The 19,618-nt window shown below is 38.7% G+C and overlaps 1 protein-coding gene across 1 annotated transcript in view; it reads left to right on the plus strand.

The window, feature by feature from the left end:
- Nucleotides 1-769: 769 nt before the first annotated feature.
- PDK3 (pyruvate dehydrogenase kinase, isozyme 3) overlaps nt 770-19,618 on the plus strand; it is a 31,457-nt gene continuing 12,608 nt past the window's right edge. The window contains exons 1-4 of the mRNA XM_009694966.1: nt 770-906; nt 10,895-10,966; nt 15,608-15,792; nt 17,886-17,975. Of these exons, the coding sequence (XP_009693268.1) occupies nt 797-906; nt 10,895-10,966; nt 15,608-15,792; nt 17,886-17,975 (457 nt within the window). The 5' untranslated portion in view covers nt 770-796. The remainder of the gene's footprint in view (nt 907-10,894; nt 10,967-15,607; nt 15,793-17,885; nt 17,976-19,618) is intronic.

Raw genomic sequence — 19,618 nt, forward strand, 5'->3', positions numbered from 1 at the left:
TTATCACTGTTCCAACTAGGTCTGCAGCATACTGTTATTTTGCTGGATCCCTTTTATTTGCTTTCTGTGTCTTTGTTTTATTTTAAAAATATTGTGCTGGATAAAAATCTGTTTTAAAAGTGAAAGTCCAAGATACTCTCAGCTGCAGCTTTTCCAAATGGGAATGTGGTGACGAGTGCCGCACTTTCCTTCTAGGTGACTAGTGAGCATCTTGTAGGCTAGTCCTAGGTGGGATGATGACCTTTGCTGGTCTTTCCAGGTGTTGCTGAAATGTTTAAGTACTTAGTAGGTTTGAAGAGCTTGGGACATGAAACATCAGCCAGCTGTTGCCATTCTGGTTCGTACCTTCGTTTTCACTCCTTACCCTCCATTATGTATGCGGCACACACTTTTTGAAAGCTCACTTAGGTAGAAGAATCATACTGATAAAAGCTAGTATTTTGGGGTGTTATTTCCAGCTATTTGATGATTTTTATTTATAGGATGAGAGACTTTTATTTATAGGATTTTTATGTACAGGAGAGAGGATGAGATGATGTGAAATGAGGAAGAATGTCAGATAAAACAGGTTAAGCTCTAGGAAGGTAAAAGTATAATACATGTCTTGGGAGTGAGAGGGAAGTGGAGGTGGATACTGAAAGAAATTATTTTTAAACTGTTTTTATTTCCACAAGTGCTTTTTTTTTTTTTAAATCTTCTAGCACTGGGAAGTCTTAACATTTGATCTGCAATGGACATCTGGGTTTTTTCCTTCCTTCTAACAGGTCGTGACAATGCATGTGAGAAGACTTCCTACATGTTTCTGCGGAAAGAACTTCCTGTCCGACTAGCTAACACCATGAGAGAAGTCAATTTGTTGCCTGATAACTTACTTAACAGGCCTTCAGTTGGGCTAGTACAGAGTTGGTAAGTTGAAAAAAAAGTGGATGGAAAAATCAGTGTAAAACTAACACTATATGTGTTGCTTTACTTGCAACTCAGCTTGAATTGTCTTGAACTGAAGTCTGTTTCCTGCATCGAATTGTTTATAATGAGTCTTTCTTGTCAAATGAAGTTTCATTTTCTTCTGTCTAATGTTGAGTAAATACTCTAATATGGATCTTAGAGGTAAGAATCTGTGTTAGTAAAAGCATACTGTTTTCTCCCAGATAATTAGAATCAGTCAATAACTTCCAAGAGCAAGCTTTTCAAATATTCCTTATTACATTACACCCATGACTTTTGAAATAGCTGTTCTTTCTCCTTATTCTTCCTTTGTCAAGAATACTGAAAGAAAATTTCTTCTCATTGCTAAATCTTTAAAAACATAACCTGGTATTCAGTGGAAGTTATGGAATGGGACAAATATCTGGTGTCGTTCAGTAAGTAACATTCTCCATTGTAATAACTAGTGTATATTTGAAGTGATTCAAAGTCCTGTCATCTTTTCCACTGTTATTAATTTCTAGCCTACTTGCATGTTCAGTGGGGTTTGGAGACTACTGCCTTGGATGTATTAAGTTCTGAAAAATTGTTGTTCATGGGGTATTTATTGTCTACCTGCGAATACTCGATCAAAAAAAATTTATGTAAAAATATCTTATTCATGGGGTATTTATTGTCTCTCTACCTGGGAATACTTGATCAAAAAAAATTTATGTAAAAATATCTTTGCAGTATACAGCAAACTTCCCTTTGTGAATAACACCTTATCTAACTATAACAGCAGCTGACGTGGGCTTCTGTTGAGTCACAGCCCTTGAGCCAAGAGATTCCACGTTAACTGTACATTGACTGCTGGGAAGTTCAGTCACAGCCCTTGAGCCAAGAGTTTCCACGTTAACTGTACATTGACTGCTGGGTTTGGTCTCGTATTTATCAAGCTTCAGACTTAGAAAATATAAATTAGGATATGTGATATTGTGTACTTTGGTTTGAATATGTCTGTGAAAGGTAATACTAGCTGTCTTGATGACCACTTCAAACATAGTGATTGAGTGCTTCAAATAAATGGAAATGCTGTGGAGCCACACAATAACAATCCCTTTGTGGTTAAGTGGCAGCTTGCAAGGTTTGAAGGCTTGTATCATCTGTCTGATGTTAACGGAAGCTGTTATGCCAAATAGGCAAAAAAAATATGCAGGCATTTTAGGCTTTTCTAACCTAGATGACTTGTGAAGCTGTCTTTAGTGAAATGTGGACGGACAGGTGAATGATGAAAAGGAAATGGTTTTTCTGTAGTGACTCTACAGCATAATCCTTCTAGTCCAACTATATGTGCTGTGGCGTATGCTTCCACCCTCCTAATGCTAAGGCAAGCAACGTTTGGATCACTTCTGACCAAGGAACTGAGTGGGTGTTTAGAGTGGATGTCCCCTTCAGAATTTCAGAATTTTTGCTTAGAGGTTTGAGGATTCACAGGGTTGACTTCTGTGGCTACGATAGATACTACTGATCAGTCTGGAGCGTATTAGAATATATAATGACTGCAAGATACTTGTCCAAATCATATATTTTACATGATAATGTGATGTGCACTATCACAGTTGTAGACTGATAGCTTTCTGTTAAATGGGCCAAAATATCAGACTTTAACTTGATGAAGAAGTTCAAGTTGACATCCAACCCAGAGATGGAAGTTTGAAATCAAAATGTTTGTCGCACTGTTCTACTTCTGATCCTCAGTTAACAGTTTTGTGGAAAGGAATATCTTCAATGAGATGATGTAGGAATATTTTTGTGATTTTATCAGAAGTAACAAAACTGACTGTAGCATGTTGTTTTCCTGATTATAGATGTGGGCTTTAAAGAGCTTTTCTTATTTTTATATTTTATTTGCTTTAATTGCCTTTTTAAACATTTACCTGTAGATTACAAGTCTTAGTGATATACTGGTGGTGAAACTTGGGCAAAATTTACTGTATCAGCTTCTAAAAAGACCAAAACAAAATGGTTTTATTAACTTCAGTGTGAATGACCTTGAGTCTTATGCAGTTATGCTGATAGCAGGTTTTGAAACATATTTATAATTTCTTAACCTGAAGTTTAGACTATCTAGAGAGAGAGATTCCTGAATTTTATGCAACAGAATAAATAAATATAAATGTAGCTGTTCAGCTGTTTTGTGAACTTGTAAAATGAAGAAACCTGTTCTTCATGCACTTGTTTGATACTTCAAGAAATAATTTTTTTCAGATCAGATTTCATGATCCTTTATTTTTACTATGCCATAGATTGGGGAAGCTTGACGATTTGTTAATACGCAAACAAAAAAAATCTGATGCACATTTGCCACAAGTAAGCAGAGTCATAATTTCATGCATTATTCACCTTAATCTGTCTATTTGCTAATTTTCAGTAATTTATGTAGTCACCAACATATTTATGATTTATTTATGCTACCGCTTTGCACTAGAAGCCTATATTTTTATGTGCTTTCGGTGAGACTCCAGATTAGCTGGAGCTTTAAAATTTGACTTCCCTGTCTATTCCTTAATGTCAGCATGCCAAAAAACCACAAAAAGCTCCTAATCTTTAAAGTAGGTTTTATTAAACTTTGAAATTAGAGTAAGGTGGCTCTGTAAGTAGATGGAACTTAAATTTGGTGGAGTAAGAAAACAAATTAACGCTGCCTACCGTACAGCACGGCAGCATCCTGTACAGCATCCTTTCCCGTCAGCCCTCTGTCCGGCCAGGCAGTGACATTCTGGAGTGCGTGAATTTCCTTGTCCTTTATAGGTCCCATGGGAAGCATCCTCATGTTGTCACTGCTGAGAATATGCTCCCTGCTGCGGGCAAGCCCTGTTCTCTCGGGTCTCTAACCCATCTTCACGGCCGTGCTGTAGGCACCTTGCTCCCTGGACCATGCTCCTCGACTGCGCTGCGCTGCCGAACAGATTTTATAACTGATTGCTTGATTGCTCTCAGGAAAGGTGCCTTTTTTTTGATCTCCTTCCTTTCTCTGTTCCTCAGTGTGCAGCAATGAGGATAGGCAAGACGGCTGTCCTTCCTTTGTGCTACTCGGCTACGCTTTTCTGAATAAAGCTGGCATTACCCAGAGAGTGAAATATGAACCAAAAAAAAAATAGTTTTGCATTTCAGTCTGTGCAAAGGTAGAACATTAACTCTGTCCCAGTTCAAGTGTAACTTGGTTTATGTATATGTTTTGCATGGAGTAGCAAGGGAGGGAATAAAGTGAATCAAAATAATAACATAGTTAATATGTTCTGACTGTGAACTCAGGTGGTTCCAAATAACAGATCAACAACCAGCGTGCTAAGGATCAGCAGCTTATTTTCAGTTTTTCAAAATGAATGGGCAACTTCCTTGTTCCAAAGAAGTGGGCCTTTTTAGGCCAGCTTTGAGAGCGCACGCTCCAGCTAAAGAGCACTGCAGGTAGGCTGTTGAACATGTGGCAGAATTGCATAATAAAAGACATCATCACTAAAGTGATGTGATGAGGGAAAACAGTTATGATAAAACCTTATAATATATAAGGTCACAGCTTGTAAAATATTTAAAGTGAGTGTGAGGTTTGCACAAAATGCTACTTAGTCATATCTAAAATTTGCATTTTAATTAACCCTGACCAAATTCTCTACTTTTCTTTAGCACTTTTCCCTGAAAAAGACTGTAAATTTCCATTCATCTCCTTGAAGAGACCCATTAGAGAAATCAGTACAGTTTGGGGATTGATAACTGTTTTTCTCTATTTTTTTTACATTTAGACTATGCTAACAAGATTGTGTTACCATGGAGATATGTTTTATCGTTTCAGTGCTCTGGTGTTAGAGAAATTCTAAAGGAAAACCTTAGTGAAATACCTTTGCTTTTTCCCCTATATGTATCTTGCATGAGTTTTTTTATTAAAAAAAGGAAAAACCAAACAATCTGGAGTTGACGTTATGGGCATTTACAGTGATTTCATCTATGAAATGTGCCATTCTAGAATTATTACATTTGACAGACTAACAAAAATTCAATCTACCAGGCAGTAATGAACAAAAGGAGGAGGCTAAAGGGTAAAACCACAGAGTTTGCCCAATGAATTGTAGTGTATTGTGATAAAAAATTAAATGCCAGAAAGACAACAGATTTGAAGGGCATAGGCTTTGATTTCTGCCTTTGATGACTCAGCGAAGATGGCAAAATACAACTAACATTCTCTTTTTTTTTTTTTAACCTATACTTAGATATTTTTTTTGTAGATTTGTGTCCTGTATAGTTGTATTCATTTACTAATAATATAGCAAATCATCTGTTAGATTTCTGCTTTTGATGACTCAGCAAAGATGGCAAAATACAACTGACATTCTCTTTTTTTTTTAATCTATGCTTAGATTTTTTTTTTTGTAGATTTGTGTCCTGTATAGTTGTATTCATTTACTAATAATATAGCAAATCATCTGTTATTCTGGTACTTTTCTCCTTTATTCTAGCTGGCTGGTAATTGTGTGAATTGTGTTTAAAACATCCCAAGGTCTTGCTTTTCAGTGCTTGATATATCCTGTAGTTAACCACCTTTGTTTATCCATATCTGCACCCACAGTTCAAAGCAAAAGAAAATCCAAGGAAATGGATGAATTGTATGAAAGGAGAGTGACCTCTTTTACACACACTAGCTGTTACAGGAGTGAACTGCATTGCTGACTGCTCGCTGTTAGGCAGATTGTAATGGTGGTGGTGGTGAAGACAATGTTGTGAATTATTTATTACAGCTAACCAGAGTTATAAATTTCCTTGTAAATAAATTTTTATTTAATGTCTTTAATTTTGAGCTGTTTGGGAGGGAGCGGGGAGGGATGAATTTTGTATAAAAACTGGAAATCACAACTGGATAAAAAAGACGTACAGCATTTGCAGCTCTGAGTTTTTATTTAGACACTTGGGATAATATACAGGATACTACAGCATCCTAGGTTGGGTGACGTATAGTGGTGGGCATTGGACAGTGGGTTAGATTTATTTGGCATAAGGTTACTTTTTTTCTAGCTTTGTTTAGTCAAGGGATTGGAAGAAATAATAAAAGTAATGGAAGAAATTTGAGCAACTTAGATTTGAAGTTAATAACCTTTTCTCTGAGCTGGTCCCTCTAACTTGCTGGATACAGTGCTAATGCTAATGAACTTGACTTCTAAAGTAATAGCAACTTACTTTCGAATTAGGAGACATCTAAATATTGTTGATAACTCTAAAGGAAAAGCATTGCCTGTTTCCATAGTTTCTCCATCACCACAGAGATTAAGGAGAAATTACTTCAGCACATGTAAAAATTTCCGTAGAGCATGTAGTTTGTGTAATTTTCCTTTGTTTCAGAAACTCTCGGTTCCTCATTGGTGCTATGTTGAGCCTGCAGTGTAATGACCCCAGAAGCTGTTGGGGCTGCTGGTTGCGCCGAAGGCTGGTGACCATGTTTGGCAGCTTTTTTCTAAAGCAGGTTGAGACCTGCTTTAGTCTTTTTCTGACCGAGACAGTTTTCTGCACAGTTACTTCCTGCATTAGCTGAGAGAAACACTTGGCTTCCCCGTGCCCAATACTCTAGTAAAAGTGCTGATCCTTCAACACAGGAGCAGCGATGTTTGATTATTCCAGGGGCTGCAGCCTTAGGACCAATGCCCCGATGGGCTAACAAAGCGTATGAATCTCAGTACAACATACTGGTAATGGTAGGCAACCGATCAAATCCACACAGCACAAAAATCAGGTATCAGCTACCTTCAGTACCAGAAATACTCATTGCTGTTTTATCCTCAGCATCAGCACAGGATTGCTGATGTTTGAGGCTTCTGGTAGGAGGTCTGTAGTAAAAAGCACCTGCTGTGTTGCTTCTCAAGTGTGATGGTTGTCCTGGATCTTCAGAAACAGGACTTTCTTAATATATGATGAGATGGGGCTGAGCATCTTCCTAATAACCTCCTCTGACATTTTACCACAAAAGGAGCTGTCACTTCTTTCAGGACACAGATTTATTGAAGGATCTTTCATATGGCAAGAAGCTGAGAGAGCTGAGTATCTCTGAGGGGATATTCAGCAAGCCGTCTGGACTGTTCAAGCTGAAGAAGAGAAGACTCGGCGGGGTGGACATTATCAGTGTGTATAAATACCTAATAGGAGAGAATGAAGATGAGAGCGCCAGACTTTTTTCAGTAGTGCTCAGTGACAGGAGAAGAGGCAATGAATACAAATTAAAGCACATGAAATTCCATCTGAAAATAAGAAAACAATTTTGCAGTGAGGGTGATCAGGCACGGCAAGAACGTTGCTGTGGAGTCTCCATCTGTGGAGACGCTCAAAACCCAACTGGAATGGTCCTGGGCAGCCTGCTGTAGCTGACCCTGCTTGAACAAGGAGGTTGGACCAGATAATTTCAAGAGGTCCTTTCCAACCTAAACGATTCTATGATTCTGAATTTCCTTGGAAAGTTGGCTTGCAGCCCTGGGTGTTCTGTGATGCAGAAAGGGCTATTGTTGCCTTTATGAAAATAGGCGTACGAAAGTGGACTGAGGATGTGGGGAAAAACAGAGGGCAAGGGGAAGACAAAAAATAAAGGCCTCCAGAAAACAGGGAGAATGGCAACAGAAATTAAAGTAGGAAGGGAAAGGATTTCAAACCAGGAGGAAGGTTTGAAAGGATGGGAGAGAGGAGCATAAAGAGTAGAGGGATGGTTAGGGACAAACTTGCTGACACCTGCAGCATTTGGTCTTTTTATGTAGTATGAGAAACACTTTACAGTGTGGAGGGTACCTGTGACAGTCCGTAGTCTGCCTCCTGGCATATATTGTGCCTGTGCTGGAGGGATCGTAGCGTTTTGGCCCACTCATTGGTTTAGGTCATGATGGCTGCCTTGGGTTTCACACGTTTAATGCACATCTGCAGCAGCTTCCAGTTTAGTTTCTTCTGAGAAGAACCTGATCATCTGAGAAGTGCCAAAACCACTTTGCAAATACAAGCAGTGTGGATTAAGTGAAGATTATTGGGGGATTAATTTCAAAACTGTACCGCAGGTTAAGATTTGGAAATAAAAATGCTAATGAAGACACAGTCATTGAGTGGCCAGAGATCAACCTGTATTTGAGGACTAGAGTAAGACTCCTTCACAGAAATCGTGCAGCTGTTTTTTTGAGTAGATTGCTTTTCTCCTTAGAATCAAATAAATATTTTGCCTGATTTACCACACAAACAAATTTAAGACAGAAAATATTTATCTAATTACCAAGGAAGATCTTGGCTTTCTTCTTATATTACAACCCACAGCATGAGGGAGCTAGTCTAATCTGACAGTGCTGGTGTTCTTAAGTCAAGTTACATGGCTTTTTCAATTCCTAAATGTATTTGTGAAAAAAGGGCAACACATGAATGATACCCTTTTCTCTTTTCCAGAGAAATTCCAGGAAGTCAGTTTCCTCGTTGAGACAATTACAGATTGAATGACTCTAGATACGTTCTCATCACCCATCAAGGAAAAGGTGAAGGAGGTCGCAAAGACTAGTTGAGGAGTGTCATGTATTCACTAGAGGCAGAGCAAAATTGGGCACAGGAATGGGTCGTAAGCATTGCTTCTGCCTGACATTGCCTGGTTTGGCAAGAAGTCAAAAACTCATCTTACTGCCTCCATACAGCCAAACTGATGACGCCCTGAAGTGCCTCAGTGCCTTGTCACACTGTCCCATCTTTCATTTTGGAGTTCCGTTGCTGGTTGTTTATTACTGTGTTTTGCTCACTGTGATATTGGTACCTTTTTTCCCCCCATCCTGTACCCATGATTAACTTGATTGGCTTTGATTCATGAGAGGCAGATAATGCTGAAGAACATGTACCTCTTCGAAACAAAGGAGTGAGGGTGATCATAATTGGTCATGTGTTAAGTCTTGCAGGTGAAGCAGCTGAGCTCAGGCAGTAAAGCAGCTTTTTCCAGTGAGAATTAATAAAAGGGGAGTGCATGCAAGGACACGTTCTCAAAGGAGATTAGTTCTTCACTCTTTTGGAAACTTGGTCCCTCTTCCAGCTGATGATCCTGCTCATTCTTCCCCTGCCTCTCTATCCTCTACATCACGTATACTGTCCCTGCATAGTCAGAGCTGCTTCAGTGTCTTTCTAGCTGCTAAATGTTGCACTTTTCAGGAACTCATCTTCAGTGGATAGTGGGCTATGACACCTTCAGCTACTGCCTGTTCCCTGAAGTGACCCTAAGGTAATTTATTGAATTTCTGGGAGTGTGGTGCGATGGTTGTTCTAAACTGGTACTACCTCTTAGCAGTGTAAAAGAACATGTTTTAAAATAAACTGTACCGGAGACATCAGCTACTTCCCAAACTTGTAACTGACAAACATTTGCGGGATTTCTGTAGTCATTTGTGGGTGTTGCAGGAGGGCAAAAACACAGAGGGGGACAGGAGCTAGTGTTGTTGTGCTGACCGTGTTGAAAATGTCGGTCTCCCTGGAGAAATGTCACAGCGACTTGCGATGGCTGCGACAGAGAAGGGGCATGGAGTAGCAGCATGTGGTTCTGGAGGGAGCCATGTAGACAGCAGTGCTGTCTTAAGCTTTGCTATAGCTTGAAGATGTAGAGTGAAGTTTCATAGCCAACTTAAGTTGATCTTGACATTGTAATGTGAAGTTGTCCAAGCTTCAGTGACTGGGGTCAGTCTCCTAGGCACTGAGCTTATCCATAGACCGTTCTGTGGAGCTGATCTAATGGGCTGCTGGTACTGGAAAGGGAAAGGCTTGGTCACTTGTTTTGCTTTTTCCTTATGTAGTCTTTATGGTTATCTTTTCTCTCTTGCGCTAGCTTTAACTGGTTAGACCTTTCTACGAGTTGTTTTCATGTGTGAGAAAGGTTGGTTTGTTTTTAATCAGTCTGGCTGGCTGTTGTGCCATTGCAGGGAGTTACCGCTGTTGACACCCACATCTGATTAGCACGGATGTTATCATAGTGTAAGTGGCAGTGCTTAACCAGAAGCGAAGGGAGAGCAAAAGGGAGAGGAATGATAGCTCCTTCTGGTAACGTTGAAACCCTGCCTTTTATGTGTGTTTGATACCTTCCATGATTTACTTCAAGAAATAGGTTCCAATTCTGTGATCTTTAAAACTACATCTGTACTGCTAAATGCATCTGCTTCAGGGGGTGATACCTGGTCCTCAGGCCCCGCGGTGTGGGGTGGTGGCGTTTATTCTGGTGTTGGGCAAGTTTCCTACAGAGCAGGCTGGCCATGTTCATGTTGAGTGCTGCTTTGCCTTAAATCTTCTTTGGGTCCTGTGTGGTACCTCTGTGGCTCTAAGCCTCCACTAATCTCTCATGTGTGCTGCATGTCTGAGCTAGGGAGAGCTGTGTTGTGTAAGAGTGGTGGTTTTATAAAACTGCGGGTTGTGTCCCGTGGGCTGAAGTACAACAGGAGGAGAGGCGGGAGTGGGTGAAGACACGTGCTCTTCTGGAGTACTGCGGTAGGGCCAACTTGGTGCAGTCGCCTTAGCATGGCTTTTGGGGAGTGTTCCCTGGAGCTTTATTTTGGGAGGGAGCTTGGATTGCTCTCTGAGGAGCATTGGGAGCAAACTAACCTCTGTACAAAGTGGATGACCAGGGGATCAAGATCCAGGGATGGACTAAGTTACCTGAAATTACAGACCTACCTGAAAAGAGGGCTTGTTCCTGTTAACTTCAGCGTGATTTATATAGCAGTTTTCCTGATTTGTGGACTTGTAGGGTCATAAATAATACTTTTAAACTCAATATAATATATTGTAGTTGCTTTCTTTCCCTTTGTTGCAGCTTCCCACTTCATTGTAACATTTGCAGAGAGCTGTGAACTATGCTTCTGTTGTTTCAGATGAAGTTGTAGTCTTAAGATTAAATAAAATTTACAAGTAATTTCGGTTTAAGTATTTTAACTCCTCCTTTATAATTTTTTTCTTGTTTCAGGTACATGCAGAGTTTCCTTGAGCTTTTAGAATATGAAAATAAAAGTCCTGAGGATCCTCATGTTCTGGATGAGTGAGTAATTAGTTTTCTTCTAACGATTCGTTTTAAAATAGTGTCTCAAAAAACTAGTGGTTTTGTACTATAGGGTAACAGTGATCTTATTTGTAAGGTAGAATTTGTGCAGCAAAGGCCAATATTGTAATCTGGAGCAGAATATAGGAATCTGAATGCTTTTGAACAATATATTTTGCATTTATACAGTCTGATAGTTTAAGAAATGGCATAAAATGCTTCCTCCAAGGCTGTATGGAAAAGACAACATGCATGTGAATATATACTTGCCTATCAAATACTTATGACTAAGATGTCATTTTAGTATACATTGAGCTTAGTACTGTGTATATAATATATATTAACACATTAATACTTTGAATTTTTTCAGTTTGAAAACGTTCGATGTGTCATTGTATCTAAAAGTTTTTTTTAATGGACTTCAATTATTGGTATTCACCTATCTCACTGAGTAACATTACTTATGTTTGGCTAAGCTTTCCTTTCTTCTCAAATTTTCTTTATCAACAAAATCATGTTAAAATTGTTGCTAGAATGTTTCCTTGAAATTTACATGCATAAAACAGAAAAAAACCCTCACATGTACATGAGCCCAGCAGGTGCAAGGTATCACCAGAGGCTTAAAAACAGAACACCAAAATCGCCACCCCCCCGATCTGTTTTTAGAGTCTGTTGATAATTATCAAATGAATTATCTGGTTCTGCCATATGGATAACACACATTCTTGCTATTGTTTCATGGCAACTGGAAATACTGTTTGAGATGTTCTATATTAGTATGATATACCAAATATTTGATGATGAACCAAGTATTTACTCATTCAGTATTACTGTTTGTTAAAATCTTTAAAATCTTGCAATTATTCTATTATATGTGCAGAGTCTAAACTAAAGCCGCTGTTTTTCAGAGTGGCCCAACTTATGTGCTCTTAGTGTGTGAATTTGAGGACAGGTGTATATTCACGAGTGTTACCTTTTTATGAACACTGGACAGAATCCTTTAAATGGATTTTTTTCTTTGTCTCAACATTTCTGTGATGAAGAGGTTCAGAGGTGCTTCGGTTTTGTTACTACATTCTGTTGGTTAGCGGACCTTATGAAGACTTCCTACGAAGTCGCCACATTAACTGTCACTATCACTAGTGTGGGCATATGCCAAAAGGTCAGGTTACTTTTGCATTTTTGATAACACAAATATTTGTCCTCAAGCTGCAGAGCAGTCAGGTGGAAGTCTTTCTGCAGTTCTGTCAAACAATGTGATTGCAGGAGTGTTAAGATGAAGTGTCCACGCTTGGCAGAGGGTACAAGCTGGCAGAAGTGTTGGAAATTTCCCATGGTGTCAATATGCATCCAGATAAACACACAGAGGCAGAGGTTGTTTTTTAAAAATTGAAGGGTTTGTAAAATGTGCTGTTCACATGTACTTTCAAAGAACATTTACTCCACCCTTGAAGAAACCTGAGTTTCTTTGGTGATTTTTCTCTTTGTGGCACTCTGGTGGGAGGGCGTGTGAGGGAATGTCCTGGAGCTGGGGGCAACTGGAGGAGTGAGCTGCCGGTATGTCTAGAGATAACACACACACAAGGAACTTCGAAGTAACTTTAATTTCTGCAGCACAAAGATTAAAATAGTGATGCTGTTAGCAATTTGAAATAAGTAAATAGTGGAGTAGATTTGATTAAGAAGGTGCCTTTTTTTTACTTTCAAGTAATGTGAAATGTTACTTCACTTAGTTTTGCACTTCAAAAGTAGCTACGTTTTCTAGTAGAGAAATCTTCTAGTGTGTGAACTTGTACCTGTCTTTCTGGTGCTTTCTCAGCTACCAGCTAGCACTTCTTTAAAAAAGAGCAGCCAATCAAAAAACCCCATTGCATGTTTGTTCCATTTAAAAGGATTTTTTTTCAGTCTACTCATCCCTTTCTTGTCTTTAATCTTTCAGATAATACTATCCGTAAGAGACATAGCAAAAGTTCCCTTTGTCTTTATATTGACTTTGAGGACTTCTTTTCTTGCACTGTGGTGATAGATCAAAACAGAATAATATATACAGTCATTAGGGAGTTAAGTAGTAACTTGTGTTGTGACATTCATTAATTGTCTTTGCAGAAGTCTATAGGATTAATTTATTTAACAGCAATGGTAACGCCTTAAATATTCTTTTGTTAATACAGAAGCTCCTAAAGCTCACTTGATTAAAATAACTTCATATTAATAATTTCTCATCTGTGAAACCAACTGCATTATTTATTCATTGTGGTTTTGAAAATAAGACACACTGAATTTTGGAAAAACAGTCATTGCTAAATAAAATTTTCAGAGCTATTCTGGAGTATTCCTACCCAGCTAATCCCAGGAGCATTTTAAAAATTCCTTGATACGGTCTCCCACAGTTTGAGTACAGTAAAAGGTTTGTGTCTTTCAGAGGTGTGTAGGGTGGAAGGGTGATAAGGAATGAGTGGTAGGACGAAGGAAATGTGTTTTGATTTCTGCCCTGCTGCTTTGAAACGTGCCTATGTACTTCACGTGTTTGGTCCTTTAAAAGCATCTGCTTGGTGGAAGCACTTGAGTGAACTTGGTTATCTTTGAAGATGGAACGGGAGGTTTCTCATATCACTGCAATAATGAAGAATTCCTTTCTCGTGTGTATTGGCATATTAAGCTTCAGTGATGATTTGCTGGTCTGTAGCAGATAAACCTCCTAGCCCTTTGTTTGCCCTTCAGCATGCTCTGTGCATTTAAGCACTTTGGTAGTGGGATGTCAGCGAACAGTTTGCCCTTGTGGAGCACCTAGGCATGGTGTTGTGTATGTTGTGGATAGTGGAGGTATTTAAAAACAAGTAGCAAAGAGCAGTTAGTAAAGAGTGTTGTCAGTTGTCTTTCAGTGATTTTAAGTGTTGCATCTCAGCTCTGTTTTTAGCTGGTGTCTTGTTGCTCTGAAACAGAGAAGCAGCATGAGTACAGGCACTGGTCTTGTCTCAAAAACTAACAGCGGTTCTTAGTGGTTACAGATCACACACAATCAAGACTTAATAAACATAAAAAGAGTCTACAAACCTTTTAAGCATTGAAGTATTTTAAGCTGTCCAGTCAGCAAGATCAGTAAGAGAACAGTCACTGTACTGTGACAGTATTTAGATTGGGGAATTAGGCAGTTAAAGCTTCCCCTTTTCTGTGCAACAAAATGGTGTTGAAAGACTGCTGAACTGTTTGTTAACACGCAGGGAAAAACTGGTGGTTAGACTGAGGATAATGAAAAAACTCTTAAAAATGAATCCTACATTCCTTTGGAGCTAGCAGTGTGGAGTGGGAGAAATAATTTTAAAATGTATCACTTCTTAAAAATGGTATGGTGTACTATCAAATGATTGTCTTGACTAAGTGGTTATGAAAAGGAAGGAAGCATCTGATTTAAATGTGGTGACTAATTGGTAGTCTTTCTTACTTTTGGTGGTCTTAATGTCCTTTCCCCTGCTCATTGCAGAGGGTTGGACTAGGTGACCTTTAAAGGTCCCTTCCAACCCAAACTATTCTATAGTTCCTTCCTTAGCTGGTGTATATTCTACTTTTGAGAAAAATAATTAATACATTTCTTTTGAGTGTTCATTATAAAGCTACTGAGAATGTTCTGCTGTTGATATTTTTTTAAAAAAAGGATCTGTAGAATTGCAGATAACAGGCATAGCTGAATGAGTCTCCCAGCTGTGCTTTCTTTTGAAAGCTGCATTTCACTGTGTGCTTTTTTAAACAAGATCATGTAATCATTGTGGTGTTAATATTCATTTAATATTAGAGACTATAGCAGAGTTGTAGTACTGATTGTCCATGTCTAAGCTTTAGAAAGCTATTAATAATTAGTATTTCAAGTGTGTATGAGTTTGCATGTGGGGAAAAAAAAGGATGAGCACTTTGAAGATCAGTGCTGAGCTGCCTTGGCAGGAGAAACAGAAATCCTCCAAGCTGTTTCAAAGTGAGTGCTTGTTAAAAGCAATGGAAGTGATATCCTAAAACTTCCCAAGCTGCCGCAGAGAAGAGCGGGTCCGAGCACCGTTGTATGCGCTCTGCCATCCAGCGGTGCGAAAGCCAACTGAACAGAAGGCACACTGGTAATAATTACCTCTCCTGGTATCACCAGAATAGATGCCAGGTAAAGGCAATGCATTCAAAAGTTACACCACATGGGTTGGGAAGGTGTTGAGAAGAAAGTATGAAGTGTAAAACTTCTCAGGAAATTATGAAGGGCAGTCAGGTTGGTTTTCCTGCGTTTCCTTTCCAATCTCCCCACTACTGTTGGTTGCAGAGAATGAGAGTTACCATGGTGCATGTGATTGCAGTAAAAGAAAATCTTTTGTTCTCCATTATTGGCAAAGAGAGATTTAATATAAAGGAATGTTTTGGGGAGGAATAATGTAATTTGAGGCCCATAATATTTCACAGATTTGGTGAATGGGAGGTTGACCAAATATTTCTCTTTAAATAGGTTTGTTTAGGTACTGCTATATTTTATCTTCTTCCTCTGAGAATTTTTTGTTGACTGTGAGGGATAGTAAAGAGATAAAATGGTTAGGCTGTGGGGAGTTGTAAACAGAAGTAAGCCATTGAGTTTAATTATTTTAACAATCTGTTTCTAATTTTTTCTTCTAGCTTTTTAGATGTTTTAATTAAAGTCAGGAACAGACACAATGATGTAGTTCCAACCATGGCGCAAGGGGTGATTGAATACAAGGAAAAATACGGCTTTGATCCGTTTGTTAGCAGTAACATCCAGTATTTTCTAGATAGATTCTACACCAACCGCATCTCCTTCCGTATGCTTATTAACCAACACAGTAAGTAATTGCTTTTTTCATCTCTGAGAACTTTTTAGTTATTGCTTGTAAACCTGAAGCCACAGCTTTGGGTTTTTTTTTCATACTCATGACTAATTCTTAATATTCTATGCCAATTGTGGTAAAAGATATGCTGTCAACGGGTTAATTTGGTACTTTGCAGTTACCAGAAATGAATCCAAAACACCAGTATGCTTTCTTATAGAATTGTCAGGCTTTGTCAGCGTGGCTGTCGCTTTTTCATCTTGTTGGGAGAGACAGCTTGCGTAGTGATACATGAAGTATTTTTAGATAGTAGTAGAGTAGCTGTGTCTTTCTGATCACAAATCTCTAAACATAGTTTGTAGAGCTGACACTTACTTCATAATGAAGTGCAAGGGTGCCATAAATTTTGAATAGATTATGCACTATATGTATTTTTATTGTTGTTTTTTCAGCAAGTTATCTAGACTTCTTGCCTCCTGAAGAGGTTGAGTATTTCTCCCTTAAGTTTTAAATTATATCGCTTGTCTTTCTCTACTTCCTGTTCCCTATTTATGAATAAAAGCTAGAATTAGTCATCGTTTGTCATTAGGTTCTGTTTCATTTGTTGTTACTAAAAAACTTACTTTTTTATATTCGTATTACAGAGTGAAAGGAGTTCCTTGCACAGCTCCTATTAACCAGTATGTGCAACCATGCAGAAAGCGATCTGTATAAAGTTAAGGACAGTTTTGTGATCTCTTTTAGTGTATATTGTGCCTTTTAGCTCTAGAGCTTCATTCTCTGCCCAGTATTCTGCTTTTATGAGCTCTTAGAAATTGTAGTACACTACCGATAATGTGGATGCTAAAGTACTGTGGTGTAAGGTATTTTACTACAGATTTTGTGTCTTTCCAGTAACGTTTTATGTGACTAACAAATGCCTTGCTGTTTGTGTACAAATAACTTTAATGTGGCAAAGCATACAAAATGAGATAAATGTGTGGCTTATTCTTTACTTGTACTTGGGCAGACAAATGACAGACATAAAACCAAGTTAAAAGGCTCTCCTAGAAGAGTTCTAGCAATAAGTGAAAACATTGTTCTAATAGAATTCTTGGGCTGAGTGCTAGCATAATTTGCACTTGTTCTAAATTATTAAACTTATTTCACTGAACTGAAGTGACTTTTCCTATGGACATGCTTATTTAACTGTTTGAAACCTAAAACTGCTTATAGGTGCTTAAAGTTTAGTTAACAATTTCTCTATGCTAAGCAATGTTAGTGATCCATCATCCACCATGGCAAATACTAATCTTGAAGCACTGATGCAAACAACAGTTGGAAAGCAGAACGCAGAACAGGTTTTTACGTAGTTTGCATGTGTTTCATACATTCTTGACAGACTTTCTTACAGTGCAGTTCTGCAGGGTGCAGTGTGCCAGTGGATTAGCTCGCCATGACTGGAATAGGAAAAGCTTTCAGATCTTATCTTTTGCTCACCTCATACTGCTTCTGTTTCATGTCGGAGCTGAGAAACTTGCTAAAATAGCAGAAAATCACTTCTGCAAAAAAGTATAAAACCGTTCTGCCTCTTTGAGAGCTAAACTCTTAGTGAAGGATCTGGTGAGTGCCAGAGCCTTGTGCAAAGGAGGGAATGGGGAGCCTGCTGCTGAGTCAGGGAGAAAGTCAAGTGAGACCTCTGTGCCAGCTGTGAAATTTAGCTTAGGTGAGAGTAAAAGGCTTTTAATGCTGTCTTACAGTTCCTCAGTCCTCCTTACTGTAACATTTTCATTGTTGGGAGTGCTTCTGTTCTGACATAATGGCATGAATGAAGGATTTTACATTTTAGTTTTACCCAGTTTTGTTAGGCCACTTTGAAATGTAGGTTTTCACCTTAACCTTCCCACAGCACTATTTCTAACTAGTCTTAGCTATAAATAATGAAAAAGGACAAAAAATTTTAAAAAGGATGCAAGTAGTCTTCCTAAACAAGGATTCTGGCAATTTGTTAGGCTATCTTTTTACAAAATGATGCACTATCCAGGAAGTTTCAGATGTCGCTAGATTTAAACTTTCTGGGCTGCCTCAAGTGTCATAGACAATTTTCTGCCATTTCTTTTTCCTTTTAGCACTTCTTTTTGGCGGAGATATTAATCCTGCTCATCCCAAACACATCGGAAGTATTGATCCTAATTGTAATGTGGCCGAGGTGGTTAAAGGTAAGATGAAGTTAATGTTTCTGTTGTTTAAAAAACGGAGCAACTTAGAATATGCATAAATATGTTATTGAGATACAAGAGACTGAAGGTGATTTAAATTCTTATAGTAAAACAGAAAAAGAAGAAATGGAAGTTCTGCAGTTGTTCACAATAAAGCCATGGGCTTATTGAAGCTTTGTAATGTCTTTATTATTGAGAATGGAGAAGCTTTTGGTATGTTAACAGAACTCAGAAAATAGTTTAATTTTTTTAATAACTTTAATCTGTCTTTTTAAATATCAGATTAAGTATCTAAGTGTTTTGTTAAACTAGATGTTTTCTTCCCTAAAATACTTAGAAGCAGCTTCTTATGCCCTGCTTTTTTATCTGATGCTGGTACTAAAGAAAATTGAGAGCAAGTGAAATTTTCCAATTTGTTTTGTTAGGCCTTCCAGTAGAATGCCCTCAGGTGTACAGATACTCTAGGGAAACTCCCCATTACATACAGAAGGCATGTATGTGGTGGTTGTACCTGGACGATCTGGCACAGTCGCATTAGAAAGCCTGTTCGCTTAATGTTGTGAATGTTCCTGTGCTTTCAGAATGTTGGTGAGGAGGCATGAGGCAATGCTGTCTGCCTCAAGAACTTGTTTATTGAAGGTTCACGCTCTGGGTGTATCTATTCACAAATACAAGTCTTGCCATAGGAGTGAATTCCGCTCTCTGGCCTTCACTGCTGTTTGTGCGGCTGCAAGAGGGGAAGAATGTGTTTTTTCCCCTTCACTTTCTCTCAGCCTTTGGTGAAGTAAGAGGGAAACCTTTCTTAGTCAGACTTTGACCTGCATGATAGCTCGCTTTGTAATGCAGATGCTTTTTACTGTTAGGAAGGCTTCTTGGCTTCTAGCTCTTTTTGGCTCTAAGGCAGCCTTTTTTCAGCAGTTTTGTTTTCTTTCCATTGGTCTTACTCCGCTTTGACCTCAGGATTGTATATGTTACTGTCGTGTTGTTTATTTAGATATTCCTTCTAATAGCAATGTTTGACTCTATGTTGATCATCAAATTCATAGTTGCTGCCTTGGGCAGAGGAGCACATAGTGTCAGGAGGTGCTCAGTCCAGTGTTCAAGGCAGTAGCTAAAACAGATCTTCCGCATCTGAAGAAATAATCACTAACAAAATGAGAGCATCATAAACGGTATCCACTGTTGTCTTTTAAAGAAATGAAATGTCCTTGAAACAGAGCCCGCCCAGAGTCAATGGTATCCACTGTTGTCTTTTAAAGAAACGAAACGTCCTTGAAACAGAGCCCGCCCAGAGTCAAGGTGATTGAGGCCATTTCCTTGTAGAACTGGTGGAGGGTTTAATTACATACAGGCAGTGTTCTGAGTAATTTGTCAGAGTTAAGATGTTGACTTTGGCACTGTGTGTGGCAGCTACAAGCTCTGTATGCCCTTCAAACATTGAAGCAATGATTTAAACAGCCACTTCTTACTTCAAGCAGCTCCACTAAGTGTTCTGTCTGTAACTGCCGGAGGTGGGTCTCTGTCTCACTGACCGTCCTGCAATAAGATTTTTTCGAGCTGACAGCAAATCCAGGCTTGTTCCTGGAGCCGGGATTTTAAATGTACTGATAGAACCTTCACTCTTGTTGCTACTTACCTCCAGC

This window comes from Cariama cristata, unplaced genomic scaffold (assembly GCF_000690535.1).
Source record: "Cariama cristata isolate BGI_N322 unplaced genomic scaffold, ASM69053v1 scaffold12, whole genome shotgun sequence".
NCBI lineage: Eukaryota > Metazoa > Chordata > Aves > Cariamiformes > Cariamidae > Cariama > Cariama cristata.